Source organism: Rhipicephalus sanguineus, chromosome 4 (genome assembly GCF_013339695.2).
Source record: "Rhipicephalus sanguineus isolate Rsan-2018 chromosome 4, BIME_Rsan_1.4, whole genome shotgun sequence".
NCBI classification, from domain to species: Eukaryota; Metazoa; Arthropoda; class Arachnida; order Ixodida; family Ixodidae; genus Rhipicephalus; species Rhipicephalus sanguineus.
In genome coordinates this window covers 80,781,250-80,796,902 of record NC_051179.1, presented here as the reverse complement: position 1 = coordinate 80,796,902, position 15,653 = coordinate 80,781,250, and the positions used below count along the sequence as shown (strand labels likewise).

The 15,653-nt window shown below is 45.2% G+C and overlaps 1 protein-coding gene across 1 annotated transcript in view; it reads left to right on the top strand.

Moving 5' to 3' along the window:
* LOC119391335 (cuticle protein 16.5-like) overlaps positions 1 to 7,501 on the top strand; it is a 33,518-nt gene extending 26,017 nt beyond the window's left edge. Inside the window, exons 2-3 of the mRNA XM_037659018.2 lie at positions 6,325 to 7,018; positions 7,377 to 7,501. Of these exons, the coding sequence (XP_037514946.2) occupies positions 6,325 to 7,018; positions 7,377 to 7,378 (696 nt within the window). The 3' untranslated portion in view covers positions 7,379 to 7,501. The remainder of the gene's footprint in view (positions 1 to 6,324; positions 7,019 to 7,376) is intronic.
* The last annotated feature ends 8,152 nt before the right edge of the window (positions 7,502 to 15,653 follow it).

Below are 15,653 nucleotides of genomic sequence, written 5' to 3'. Positions count from 1 at the left end.
TTTGAACCTGATTCGTGAGAGGATGCGTCGAATACGATGCGTACCTTCGTAGTAGATCGGTCCTCTCGTATTACAGCTCGATGTGGCATATAATACAGGGGTCCAAGCGGATGCTCTTCTGTTTCAGGTACTCTTTCAGCAGATCCTTCATCGAGGTACAGTCTAATAGTCTCATCGTATCTTTTCAAGAGCTCGCTGTCCTTGTCAAGTTTTTTCATCAAACTATGCAGACGTTTGGTTGCAACTGCATAGTTATCTGCCAGGTCAACCCTTTCCTTCCATGGTAGCGCGACTTCGTACCGATTGTCTTTCTTCTTGATGTTCTCGAAGTTTTCCAGCACTGAATCGGCGACCTTCGTTTCTTCGTGTTCGGCCTTGATCCCGATACTTTCAAGATCCCAAAACCGAGTCAGAAGTTTCGAGATGTCTTGCTCTGTCACCGTGGCTCGAAGGACTACGACACTGGCACTCTGTATTACGTTGGTTGTAGCAGACAACGGCCCTTGAACAGTCCATCCCAGTCTTGTCTCGACAGCTTTCAGCTTTTCGTGCACAGGCTTCACGGTACCAGTTACTAGATCCCAATAATAGTCTGAACCAATGAGGACCGCAATCTGTCTTCAACTCCTTGCAGAGAGAGAGCTTGCGTATTCAATTGCATCTTGTTCATTTCTCTCAAAACGTTTTCTTCTGGTACCGGAATGCATTCACTGCATATTGTGTCCACCACCAGCGCATCGATTGAAATCGGAATTTTCTCTTTCGCAGGGAGAATCGATACTCGCACCCTCTGCATGGTTTTCAGCGCGTTTTCACCACCGAACACGCCTACGGTCAACGTCTCCACTTCTATTACTTCGCAGCCAAGTCTTTGGGAAGCTTTCGCCGTAATGAAGCTCCGCTGACTTCCGCCATCGAAAAGGACTTGGTAGCGACCAGATGTTTTGGTTCCTGATATGGTGGCCGTCAGAGTCTGCAGCATTACGACTGAGCTTGGCTGCTTGGAGATTAGATTGACCGATGCAGATAGCACCTTCTCCTTGTCGCTTCTGATCTCTTCCGATGCGCAAACGGATGTTGCGTGCCTCCTCGCACACTTTCCACATTTCAGCCGGCTTCTGCAATCTTTCGCCAAATGGCCCTGCTTTAGACAACGGAAGCATCTTCCGGCTTTGGTAAGCATCTCCTTTTTGAGCGAGAGGCTGATCTCCTTTTTATCACAAATTTCAGCAGAATACTTTTCGGAACGGCAAAACAGGCACTTCTGCGGACTACTAGCTGAGCTTTGTAGAGCAGCTGTCATGGAAACGTCTCGTGGATGGCTGGGCTTTAATCCTCCTTTCTCTGGTGTGCGACGACTTCTGTGTATCTCTTGTTCGGCCACAGCTTCCCGACAAGTCAGTTGAAGGTCGAAGAATTCCAAAAGCATTTGAAGCTCGTTATCTTCTGTATTCGAAGAAGCTGCAGCTGATGATGATGCCTTGCGCACCTCATGAAACCGAAGTACCATGTCAGTCGGGAGAACTCTTAACAGGATTTCTCGCAGCATGGTGCAATAAGTTGTCGAGTTGGTGCCAAGCGCCTTGAGGCTTCGAATATGAACCTGTACTTTGTCGTACAGTTTCCTCAGCTGATGGACGTCTGCTGATGATGACACCGGTTTGAGGTCCAGCAAACCTTGTAGATGATCTTGAACGATGATCTGTTCATCTCCGAAACGCTTCTTTAAGATTTCAATGGTGTCTGCATAGCACTCTTCCGTAGCTTGCAATCCCGATATAGCTGAGGCGGCTGCTCCGGTCACCAGACTGCTCAAGTAGTTGAACTTGTCAGCTGTGCTCAGCTCGCTGTTGTCGTGAACTGCTGATGTAAACTGGGTCCAAAATCGCGGCCACTGTCTGCGGTTCCCGTCAAATTTTAGGAGTTCTAGCTGCGGAAGCTTGCTCTTGCCGGAAGGTAACGGGCGAATAACGTTAGTAGGGCGTGGGGTTGGAGGCGACAGACATTCATTCAGTTTGACGCGTAGGTTCGCTGTCAGGGTAACAACCTTGTCACGGTATTTTCCAGCGTCTAACGTCTCGCTGTCTAACAGGTCGTCTGGCGTCTCTTCAAAAATCGCCTCATCAACTTTCTCTGTCCGTAAAAGGAGCTGATTCGATCGAGGAGTACACTTACAGTAGCTTTCGTGACCTCTCGATTCTCTCGCAAGTTGCCTTCCGCCTCGGCCAACAGGACATCGAGTTGAGACCGCAGGCTGTTGCGTCGTCTAAGCTGTCGTTCCATTTTGTCGCACGCAGTCGGGGAATATCGCCGAGGTCGCAGGCGCCGTGTCTTCTTAGCTGTCGCGGCTCCGTGCGTCGATGATGTCAGCGGTGTCTAAAGGTCCCGGGTTTTCGGCACCATGTGTTGGACCTCTAAGCCTTCCAACTGCGGCGCGGTTAACATCGAGCCAAAAACACGTCTTGCAAGATGAACCGCTTTAATGGAACTAGAAAAAAAAGGAAAAGAAGAGGGCGAGCCAGCACTGCCACGTGAGCACGCGTCAGCTCGTGAGGAGCATCCAATGATGATGTTTGGTCATCTGTAGACGAATGACGAAGAAAAGGAAGTCACAACAATTATTACTACTTAGCAGCCACTGCAGCAGGTATCGAACCAGATACCTAGTATGCAAGCATAACAGAAACGTTTTTTTGAAGCGATAAAAGAGCCCAGTGTAAGCAAGTGCTTTAGGTCGAAATGGTTCTTTACAGCGAAAGCTGTTATGAGATCATTTCACCGGCCGTTTTTGGCGCCGTAGTTGTCCGCCGCCGCCGCCGCTACCGCCGCCGCCGCCGCCGGTGTCCGTAACCAGTATCGCTCGAAATAAGAAAAAAATTCCAGGATGGAACGAGGTTCGAACCTGGGCCCTCTGCGTGGGAGCCCAGTATTCAACCTCTGAGCCATGCCGGTGCTTGAAACTGCTTTACAAAAAGGTCCTATACAGGCTTCATGTCGGGAAGGAACCACATTAGCAAATGCAATATAGCATGGTAGAAGAGTAAAATAAGCACCAAGCGTCGCACAACGCGAATTCTGTAACTAGGCGTCACACAATGCGAATTGCGCAACGAGTAGGTTGTTGAATGCTTCCAACCAAGGAGGTTTAAAACTCCTTGCTTCCAACCCATTACAGGGCTCTGCCATAATTCTTCGTCGTCATCATCTACAAAGTGCGCATAATGCCTTACATGCGTTTAGCAGGTACCGCGGCTCTCCGTAGAATGACGAAACATGGCACAGTGCCTGATGCCCTACTTCTCAAAAATTACAATAATTTATAGCGTAGTGGGTTCCTCGCAAGTGCACTTGTATTGGTTGCCAAGGAAGCCCATAAGCGCATGATCCATTTCCTCGAGGTCTCAGTAAAGTTCTTCGCCCCCCCCCCCCGTCTCTCTCCCACGCCAACGTATGTTATACAGTATGACGGGATAGGGAAATAGCGACCGGGCGTTACTCAATGCAAATTACATAACTGGTGGGCCGTTTAAAGCTTCCAACCCATTACAAAGGGCTGAGCCATATTTCTTCATCGTCATCAGTCGTCGCGTAAACAAAGTGCACATAATGCCTACAGACGTGTAGCTGGTGCCTCGCTTCTCCGCAGAATGACAAATAATGGCTTAGTAGGTGCTTCCCAACTTCACAAAAATTGTGATTTATGGCGTAGTGGGTACCTTTCTAGTGTACTTGTATTGTAGCCCCAAGAGAGCTTACAACGGGCTCTAGAAACGCCGCTCTTTCAGCTTTCGCTGTGACTGTGCTGCGGTTTCAGCGCAGGCCTGGCGTCTTTTTTATCGCCGGTATGTTAGTGGGTTGATTCTGGAGTTAATCGACAAAGGTAACCTCTTTACAATTAAAAAAGGTTTGCAAATAAAAAGATCTGCATATGCAATCGAATCAAAATAGAACACTTCACTGATAGTTACCTGAGGGTATATGAGGGCTGGGCTGCCAGGAATCCACGAACAACGGAGACAAAAAGACGATGAACGCCTGAGGACGACATTTCCTGAGTCGCCACAGCAGATAAGAAAGCTGTACAGACAGTGCGTACCGTTTTCCGACTGTTGCAGCAGCGGGAAAACATCCGTAGCGAGATTTGCGTTAGGAGTATGAAGAGCTCAAAGTTCAATTTAGCTGGGAGAGACGGTGTATGTGATGGCCTCCTGGTAGACTTGAACAGCGCAGTGCCTTCGCAATTTCGTTCGGTTCATGTCCAACAAGTGTTCATGAACTCTGGCAACTGTAAATACGTCCTCCGCGGCCGGTACTCACTTGCGTTAGGGCAATTATGCTCGAGTGCAAAACGCAGTGAGAGATGAGGCACAGCACTGCGTGCAGTGGCATGTCACCATACCACGAAATTTTGGTATAATGCAATGAAGGCAATTAAGCAATTATATTACTTCAATATTTCTCATGTGATGCTGAGCGAAGCACTACGCAGTGATCCTAACTTGCCTTTATTGTGGCCTTTAGCACTGTAGCGGAATATTAATAATCTTTCTACATACTTGTAGACAATGCAACAAACAGCAAACATTTCTGTGACTTTAGCGCTAATGAATCTGCAAATGTGGTTGCCAGGATTATTAATTATAACAGGTGCACTAATTATATTTCACGATTATAAATCCTATCAGCGATTCTATGCTTAGAATAACGACGAACCACTTCAAAGCTGCTCGCGAAAAAAAAAAAATAACCATAAGTTGTCGGCGATATTCTGTCAGAAAAAGCAATCCGCGCGATCGTTTTTCTTCAACTCATCCGTTTTCAGCTATTTCAACTTTTCTGTGTGAATCACAGCCCATTGTTATTCTATCCTCGAAGGTGAACACGAAACATCTTTCACCGACACCTGCTTCAACGCCGCCTATATTATGTAAAAGAAAAACAAAAAGCCCCGAAAACGCCCCGAAAACGCCCCGAAAACGCCCCGAGTGGACTGATTACGGTGTCGAGCCTCATTATGTTTCGAAATGCGTGCCTCCGTTTCCTATGCTTGGCATGCGGTTGCATCGCGGTGCCTTATTATACCGGCTATGCAGGATCATCAATTTTCTTTTTCCTATTGAGATTACTTCGGTGCATAAATAAGCGTGGATAGCGCAGGTATAAAAGCCACCGGCGACGAAGCACACACCAGCAGTTGACACAACAGCGGCTGTAAGGTCAAGATGGTAAGAAAATTCTATTATCAAAGTTTTAAGTTTCTGCACTAATTCAAAACCATTTATCGCTGATAAAATTCCCAAACCTTGTCGAAAGGGGCTGTTTCATTGTGTTGTTTGCGCACGAGACATTCTCAATCTAATTTGGAAGTAAAGAAAGTGGACTTTTAGCGACAGCTATAAATGTTGTCGATATATAAACAATCGATGGGGTCGAGGCGGTGGTTATAGAGCAGTACGATTATTTTAAATAAATCCATATAAAAGTTGTAGATTACAGCAAAAAATGCCCCGACGTAAATAACATGTATTCTTGCTCACGCATTTGCTTTGTGGATAATATTGGAGAACAAAAAGTTAAGGCACCTTCGCACTAATGGCGCAAAGCCCCAAAGAACAACGCCACCGGGTGGCCTTCCTTGTTTCTCTGTACTTTTCTCCTTCTTTGTTCCTCTCTTTCTCTTTATTTTTATATGTCTTCATCCTCTCTGTTTCTTTCAATTTCTTTCTATCTTTGTCTGTCTATTTCTTTCTAGCTCTTTTTCTATCTTGTTTTCACTTTTCTTCCTTTTGTTTTTCTCTCACTCTCTTTTTCACACTTCCTCTTTTTTTCAATATCTTCTTTCTCTCTCTTCCTCTCTTTATTTCTCTTTCTGTTTTTCGCTCTTGTTTTTCTATCTTTTTTGTGTCTGCTTCTATCTATCATTTTCTGTATCTGTGTATTTCTTTCTTTGTATTTCTATATTTTTCCTTTTCTTTTCATTCTTTCTTTGAATTTCTCCCTTTCTTTTTTCCTTCACTCGTTATCTCTTTCTCCCTCTCTCTACTCTTCCTGTCACCCATCCGAGTTATTGCACCCCACGCTGGACAAATCGGTGCTGCGAAGCAGAGGATGAACAAGAAGCTGAAGAGAGCGCGCGCCCGCCGAGTTATTGCGTTGCACGCGCAAGAAATGTAGAGGCCATTCCTGGTCATAGCTTTTACGAACGCGTAACGGCATAAAAAAAACATAGCTCTCCGCTGTAAAATATTTATAAACCTTTATCTGCATACAAAGTCGGTGCTTTGTCTGTTGTCGTCCTCTTGACACGTTTGTTTCTCTTAACAGATCCGTGCTTGCATTGTTCTGGCTCTGGCCACCAGCGCTTTCGCTGGTTTCGTCGGCACCACCGGCTACGGCGTCGGCCTGGCTGCTGCTCCAGCTGTGGCCTCCTACGCCACTGTTGCCCACGCCCCAGTCGCCACCGCTGTTGCCGCCCCAGTCGCTTCCTACGCTGTTGCTCCAGCTGTGACCCGCGTCGCCACTGTTGCCCACGCTGCTCCAGTTGCCACCGTGGCTGCTGCCCCAGTCGCTTCTTACGCTGTTGCTCCAGCTTTGACCCGCGTCGCCACCGTCGCCCACGCTGCTCCAGTTGCCACCGTGGCTGCTGCCCCAGTCGCTTCTTACGCTGTTGCTCCAGCTGTGACCCGCGTCGCCACCGTCGCCCACGCTGCTCCAGTTGCCACCGTGGCTGCTGCCCCAGTTGCTTCCTACGCCGTTGCTCCAGCTGTCGCTGCCGTTCACGCCGCCCCAGCTGTTGCCACCACCACCGTCCACCACGCCCCAGCTGTCGCCACTGTTGCCCACGCTGCCCCAGCTCTCGCTGCCTATCACGCCGCTCCAGTGTACGGCTATGGCGTTGGCACCCTCGGCTACGGCGTTGGCCACTACGGATATGGCCATGGTCTTCTCGGCTACGGCCTGAACTACGGCTACGGCCTTGGCACTCCATTCCACTACGGCGCTCTTCTCCGCAAGAAGTGTAAGTATTTGATCTATGTTGAGCCTAAATTGGGGCATTGTTTGCTGAGCGAATTATTTTTATTGGGCCTTTTCCTTAGAAAGCGCTGTCCTCTGCCAGCGCTGTTGTGTAGTGATAAAAATTAGATTTTATACATGTTTGTGAACCATCAGATGTGATCTTTGGCCGTCTCATTTTTGGCATTTAATATAACTTTCCTAAGCTGGCACCGCACATATTTGCATTGTTCGCGAGTTTTTTGTGAATAATTGCATGCCGCGACTAGAGCTTTTTGATCACATAATTTGTGCCAGAATGTGTAGGCTGCACGAACATGGTGGCTTTGTGTTTACGTGATATTCGTTTGTTTTGTTTGCAGAAACAACTTTCATAGTTGCAAGAAGAAGATAGACAATCATGGCCTAAATTATTACGGCTATTCATGGTTGGTGCTTCATCGACCATCGAACGCCTCATCAAATGAAATAAAGTCGTTTTCCTTGCATTTGCGTTTGTCCTAATTATGTTTGACTCTTTGAGGGCTCGGCTTTTCAGCACGCGTTTGCGGCAGCATGATGGGCCTTTTCTAAATGAGACTACGCAATACTCTTGCGAGGGACGCCTGAAACACGTTTTCCGATTTGACCTTATGAAACTGTCTTTCTATTTTCTATTTGGAGTGCTGCTTTCTATTTTAACACGAAAGTGTTTTATGCCGAGGTCCACCAAGATTTCAGTGACGTATTTCCGTCATGGAAATGACGTCGAAAAAATTTACACGATCAGATGGTAAAGAAAAAAAAGTTCCATCATCGGGCATCCAATCCACATCCCCTCCGTCCACAACAACAGATGCCGGGCACGCTATTCACTGCGCCACGGTCACAGACTCCAGAGCTTTCACTGCGGAGAGCTCTTCTATTCAGTATTGACGAGAGACCCGATTCTTGGGTGATGTTCTCCAACTCAAGAGAGGCACTGCGATTTCCTGGATATCAATAGCCTAGGCTATATTGTTTATGAACTCCATCACAATGCTGTACTGCAGCAGTTACAAGGTCCCTGAGGTATTCAAGGCGATGTTCATGCTGACTCAGAGAAGCTTTATGCCTTGTTGAAGAAACGATGCGGTGATTCTGGTGTCTGCATTTGCTTGGCATTTGCAGCTATCTTAACGGTGGGAAGGAAAAAGCCAGCACGGACCAGTGCATGAAATACTCATCTTGTGCCTTTTACGTGCCCCGTAGGTTGTACGGGTAAGACGAAGCGTGTATTCGCCACAAAAGGCTCCACGGAACCTAAACGATTCGCTTTAAAAATTAAGTTCCCCAGACACTTCGATGTTATCTCTCAGTTATTATTATTATTATTTATTATTTGGTTTGAATACATAGAAAACACGAACAGGTAGAGGAAATATGGAAGGAACAGGATAACAACTGCCACCTAAAGGGGCACAACGCCTGGCTGCTCATTTGGGAAAGGGGAAACATAGAGGAAAGGAAGATAGGGGGAAGGAAAGAGGAAAGAAAACAAAACAAAACAAATAACACAGACGTAAACACAAGAAGACGGAAAACACGCATTTTTTATCCGCACCACCACAGCTCAGAGGAACAAATTTTGGAGGCCTCATGGCTTCATCAACGCATCTAGAGTATGTTGCTGAGGCACTTCCTCTACCTCTGGCAATGTACCACCTGTTGGTTAGGCTACACAAAATTGTTGCTGACGTTTCTAAGGACAATAGGACATAAAGAAGTCCGATAACGTTTGCGTGCGTGCGTGCGTGCGTGTGTGTGTGCGTGCGTGCGTGCGTGCGTGCGTGTGTGTGTGTGTGTGTGTGTGTGTGTGTGTGTGTGTGTGTGTGTGTGTGTGTGTGTGTGTGTGTGTGTGTGTGTGTGTGTGTGTGTGTGTGTGTGTGTGTGTGCCTGCGTGCGTGCGTGCGTGCGCGTGCTACCGTGTGTGTCATCAGGGAGTAGCTTTGTGTCGATCCTTAGTATTTTGGGTGCGTAATCTTGCGAAAGGTAATTAAAATTGGCGGCTGAATATCCCGGAGCATGGTTGTGCTAGAAGAGTTTTGTCAACTGGGACGGCGTAGAAACCCGACTGTGTCAAAAGTTTCGATGCAAACATGCGCACCTACTCCTGTCACAAAATGTTCATGATTGAATGTATTAGCTTCTTGAAGTAGGTTGGTTGGTACCCACTGATCTTGAACGAAGAAACAGCGCTAGAGCAAGACGAAGACGAGATGTTAGGCATCGCCGCGTTTGTGTATCCTCGCATTCGTCTTCTTATAGCGCTGTTTCTTAGTTCAAAATTTGTTTAATATTTTTTATACTTGGACGCCTGATAGCAGCAATACATAATTACTAATTGTGCGTCCCATGGTGATAAAGCTTATTTGCAGAAGTGGTCCTCAAGTAACGGCTGAGTTTAAGGGAATCATTAAATTCACCTTTTATCACTCTGTATATAACAAAAGCACAAAGTGTCTGAAGGTCTTGCGTGGGTAGAGCTTATGAAATTCGACAAGCACTAATATTTTGACTCAAGACATTTCAACGCAGTCATCGCATGGCTCCGTTATATCTACCTTTCTGGACAACTCAGAGATGACGTGCAATCTGCTTTTCGAATAGGCCAATTTGAGCGTAATTTGCGCCATCTGGGATAATAAACAAAATCAGCAGAAGTAAATAGCATGATGTTTCGTTGGAGCCCAAGGTTTCTCTATGTGCGTTCGATATTCAATTTTTCGAAGTATACAGGGGGAAAACTAAAAATTTCGAAATAATCCCACAAAAAAAACATATCGCTGTTCTCCAACATATCTTCATCAAAGCATCTGAATCGCAATATTAGGAATGCATTTCTACCATTCAAGAGGAATTAATGTGACATTTACGAAGTCATGGCGAATGTTTCCTTTACAAGGTATTGGCTCAGTTCAGTGTGATGTACCTTATATGACACATATGTATTTATTCGTGTATTTCTTCATTAGTTCTTTTGTACAATCAGCCAATAAATAAAGAAATCAAGCAAACACCTCATTCGATTTCGTCTATTTTACGAAGACAGGAGCTGCTAACAAAAGCTGCCGTCCGGCTGCATGATGAGCTCGTTGCCCATATTAGGAGGGCTCAGAGCAGCACAGAAATAATTGCATATAACATAAAAGCATACGAACAAAGAACCAAATAAATGACGTCAATATGAGCACGTTATTATGGACTACGTCGTTAAAGTAATACGATAGCAAACGTAATCACCGTGCATCAAATTTTATAGCAGGAAATGTTGGCACGATTCACAGCCCTGATATCAGAGAGACGTACTCCATATTGGAAAAATAGATTTTTCCTGGCACGTACATAACTGCTGACATGCTACTTTGTACAAGGATGGAGAATGGGCTTAATGACTCCTGAAGAGAGGGAAAAATAAAAAGGAATATCAATAAACATCAAATGCGCAAGTGAACCAGATACTAATTTCTATAAACAGGATGTTAGGTAAGTAGGGGCTTTTATATATATTGTAGCAAATCAATAAAGCTTTCCTATTAGACCTATTTCTCACAGGTATTTGAATAATGGCTCCAAACCCCGTCGTTGTTTTGATGGGTTGGACAATGGACCTTACATATGCTGCGTAACGTTAACGGGCCACGGCAAGTGATACTGATTTGTCGCTCCAAGAACTCTTTCTCGTCGAAGTACTCGGGGGATTCAAGTAATAGATGCAGCATTGTCTTTGAGCCGCCACAGTCATTGCAGTAGAAATTTGTAGTACACCCGGTGACAAAGCAATAGCTCTTCGTGTATACCACGTTCAGTCGAAGAGGAAGGTACACTGTCTCTATGTGTCGAGGAAGCGTTAATGATGCTTTAGATTTCACTTTTGGGAAAATATAACGCAGAAAGGTATGCTAATGAAGCGGCAGATTCTAGAAGAACTGTTTATCGTGATCGGCATATTTTTTTGCGATGTTCGAAGCGCCAGCCTTGGTGAAAAATATCCTGGAAATCGGTATTAGAGTCAGCTTCGGGCAGCTTCATCCGCTTTTTCATTTCCGGAAATACGAGGCGAGGTGTCTACTAGAACGTGATTCAATGCCCAGAAATTTAGCCTTGTGTTGTAGATAGGCAATATTGTATGCTGCAGGTTGGTGATTACTTCGCTTAAGCCTCTTCCGCGTATTATGTATTACGTGGAACAGGCATTGAAATACGTAAATATCACCCATGTTCTTCGCCGCTGCGGTCGAATTATAAATACAAGGAAGGGTCTCCTTAACGCCATATGACTCTGCTGATGTAGAAGATGTCGCTCGCTAAAGACGAAACGAGGATGATTTTTCTCTAGAGGACACCGAAATTGAGCACGGTGGTGGACGTTGAGTTGTAGATATATCTACGAATATGTGTGTTTCGGCTATGCATTCTTTGTACATATATTCCGAAAACCTCTGATGAGTCACTGTTTGGGAATTTTCTTCTTTGCCCTGACTTCAACGATGCATGACCCAATTTCTTGCTGACAGTGTCTAGGGTGATATGCTCCGTGGCATATGCGACGCCCGGGCAAGGATCAAAATAATAATAATAATAATAATAATATCTGGGGTTTAACATCTCAAAACCACGATATGATTATGAGAGACGCCGTAGTGGAGGGCTCCGGAAATTTCGACCACCAGGGGTTCTTTAACATGCACCTAAATCTAAGTACACGGGCCTTAAACATTTTTGCTTCCATCGAAAATGCAGCCGCCGCGGCCGGGATTCGATCCCGCGACCTTCGGGTCAGCAGTCGGGCGCTATAACCACTAGACCACCATGGCTGGGAAAGGATCAGAATACCTGTAATATTATTCGTGCATATTGCTTAGATAGTGTTTGGAATATAATACTTGAGATACTTTATCATCTTGTGATGCGCTTCCAGGTATGACACAGAACAAAAAAAAAAGGGAGACTTCGCAGGGTGATGGTCCGTGTCATAACTGGCAGCGTATCACAAGATGAAGACGTACCGACTAGCCCCTGTGGCAGCCTTACGCGATACTTTAAATATCAATTTTAGAATTGCATATGTCGATGGCTATTACAGTTACCCTTTAGTAAAGTTTATAGTGTTTGTAAGAAGCAATAAAAGATTTGTGCAAAAAAATGCTCGATCGTCGAAGAAATGCCTCATTACCAATTTATATTCTTTTAACACCACTAGAGCTATACGTTCTGCTCGAAATGTTCCTGTTTTTATGTAGACAATGTATGGGAGGATGGGAAGTTGGCCGTATATGCCTGACCACACGCATATTCAGTTGCGAAAGAAAACAACGCTGTTCGGAACCACAGTTTGTTTTACACCGCCCCATGTAACAATTTTTAATTCATCCAATGAAATAACCTTCTAGGATGTCTTAAGGTGTTGTTTGTATGATAGGATTATCCTGTGGAAGCAGTTATGTCGGGCACACAGATACTTGCCAAAACGTTCGATTAAGGTGCCTTGTAGGTGCTTGTAGATGCCACAAAGAGGAGGACAACAATTGGTTTTAGGCTGCCGTGACTGGGTGCGTTCCGCACTTCGGCAACACTGCGGTACTATTCAAAGACAAAGGTTCTTGCACGCGCGACATTGTAGAGGCCGCAGCGATGAATAGTGATGGTCAACAGTGCAATTTTTCCGTTGTGCTGCAGCTTATTCATGCTCTGTTCGAGTATGCCGGTCTAGTGTTCTGGCTCATGCCGCGGCAGATGCTGCGTGCCATCCTGTAACCATCATGTACCCCTTACTTCTGCTCCTGCTGCCACATTCTGACACTGTGGACATTGACAAAGAAAATCTTCGGCGCACCACGCGAGCTCTCATACCCCCGCGCGGTCATGACCTCCCGAGTGGACTTACTCGTCAAGAGGAGGTATACCTCCGAAGAGTTCGCGTGAGTGCGGCTGTGACGCCTTCAATCCGCGCTAGGTGGGGCTACACCGACACAACTTCAAGCTGCCCATTTTGTCCTGCGCCGGTGTAGGAAGCAGACTTGAACCACCTCTTATGGACATGCCCTGGGCTACAAGCAGCTCGTCGACGCCATCTGCTGCGTGCGGGACTTCAGCACAACAGGCCACCGGACTTGCAGCGATAGATATACGGCCGGAACCATAGGTCCCTCCTGGACTTCATGGAGGAAACACAACTGCACCATTTTGTGTAATGTGTATTGATGCCGCAGGGCAAACCAACGCAATAAAAAAAAAAAACTCGCCGTTTCTGGCGTTATCTGCCAAATAAGTTTTCTTGAGGGCATCTGGTAAAAAGCGCTTTATTATGCGCACGTGTTGTATGATCGCGTGATCAGTTGTGCTTTCTATTGCTTGCTGTATGTATGTAGGGAGTCTGGCACTAAACAAAGTGGAAGGTAGAACCTGTGCGCCTCGTGTCTTTGTGGCTTTCTTTTTTTCTAGATGGCGCTAAAATGAGATGACATCTTTTAAATACCTTATTACTTCACCTTCCCATTCTTCTAACTCGCGCAAGTGTGGAGTTATGGCGTGTAGTTCACAGCATGTCTACAACATTACTCAACCACCAGCATGCAAAATCACTACTGGTCGTAGAGAGCTAAAAAACACGGGGGCCATTCGGATGAAGACAAGACGATACTGAATTTTTATCGTTCATTAAACTGTGTTGCACAGTATGTATATCCTTACTTTCTTCAAACGCCCTAATGAATGACAAAACTCGTAACACACGAGCCTCGTGGCAACACGGATATTCTAAATGGAGGAGCATTTCTATGCCAAGTCAACGACAAAACTGTCCATCTGTCTCTCTGCCACGTAAGACGATCTTCTGTATTAAGAAATAATTATATGTAACAAAACACATTTTCTTGGCGGCGTGGGGGTCCGGACCCAAGCTCCCAGGCTTGCAGAATATGAATATATCTGAGTCATATGAATGCGTTGTACCCGCGGCGCAAAATAAGTGTAACACTTTATATGAAGACTTAATCGAAATGTCCCCTCTAAGGCAGCCAAAATGTAGGATTGTAAACGTCAGCAAAAAGATATTGGGAAAATTTATTTCCAAGCTGTCGTATGCGCCTTTTCAAAGACGTTCTAGAAGTTAAAGAACGCGAAGAAGAAGTAGCAAGAGGCCATAACAATGCCGCTGAAGACTAAGTTTTTGGGGAGGTGGCCACATGCAACGGAACTCTACGCTTGCGCACTACTTGCACAACTCGCAATGGCGAATCTGTGCTGATGTCTTGTAAACACAAGAAACACACATCACTCCAATGTTTCTATATTCTGGGTGCCTTTTTATGTCTGTCAATATCTCAAGATAAACACATTCCTAACTCATTTCTCTTTACCGGATTTCAGTTTTGAACAATAATAACATCGCAATGAGGTCTAGATTAGTGCGACAAAATTCGGCACCCCGTGAAAGCCCACACGAGCGACTACAATGCAGCCCGACACTACCTCACTTAAAATATTTAGTGCATAGGTTCAGTTAAGAAACACAAGTGCAAATGTTAATCAATAAATTCGAGTTCCTAGGTTGGCCTATGAATCAAGCGAAACACACAGCACAAGTTATTAGACTGGATACAAAAGGCACGATCATAACAGTACTCATAACAATCATAACAGTACGTTTATACCCCTGATTTACCGTTCAGGATATACTAAAATTTGAATTTCCACAAAGCGTTCGGATCTTCGAAAAATAATTTGAAAGCGTTACGCGCTCTTCTCTGAAGGCCCATTGATGGCCTTGGTCCAATATTTTGCTTGATATAAAGTCAACGAGGAATAAATACATGTGCACTTAGTTTATAACAAATGAACATTTAGTAGCTGTATAATTTGGATAACTCAGCAAACTGGCCAACAATTGCATAAGCATGCTGCATTTGTTTCGGCGCCGTCTGCAGCAGCTTTTCATCCTAAACTTACTCATGCAATGCACCATAACTCGTGACTCGTTAGGAGAATAAGTTTTGCGCCAGTATGGCATTTTGAACTGTGGGATATCACAGCATATACAATATCCCAAAATAAGAGCAGAAAGGCATAGGAGGGGCCGCTGCTGAATATTATAACACTTCTGAGCGAGCTCAGATATTGCTATTGTCAGCTACTGAAGTTCCGGGCGTAGGATAAGGCCATAGGAATCTTCAGTCACTTGTAAAATAATCTGTTTGAGGACGGAGAAAATGCGTAAAAAGCCACATCTGCGTCACGTGAGCCTTTTAATCTTACTTGTGCTCATTCGTTTTCAGAATTTCTGACTTTTTTTTTCATGCACGAAAAGCCATTGTAATTCCGTCCTGGGAGCTTGAACTTGGAACATCTTTCATCTACTCCGGCACCAACGCCCTGGGTAATGCATAGAAAAAAAAAGAGAAAATATTCCGAGAGGACTGATTACCGCGACGAACCGCATTATTTTTCGACACGCGTATCTTTGTTCTTATGCTGAACGCGCGACAATATTGCCCTACACTCAAAATACCGGCTCGGCAGGATAATGTTTTTTTTTTTTTTGGTCAGCTCTGTACGGAGCACGAATAAGCTTGGAGCGCGTTGGTATAAAAGCGAGCGCTAAAGTGGCAGAAACCAGCAGT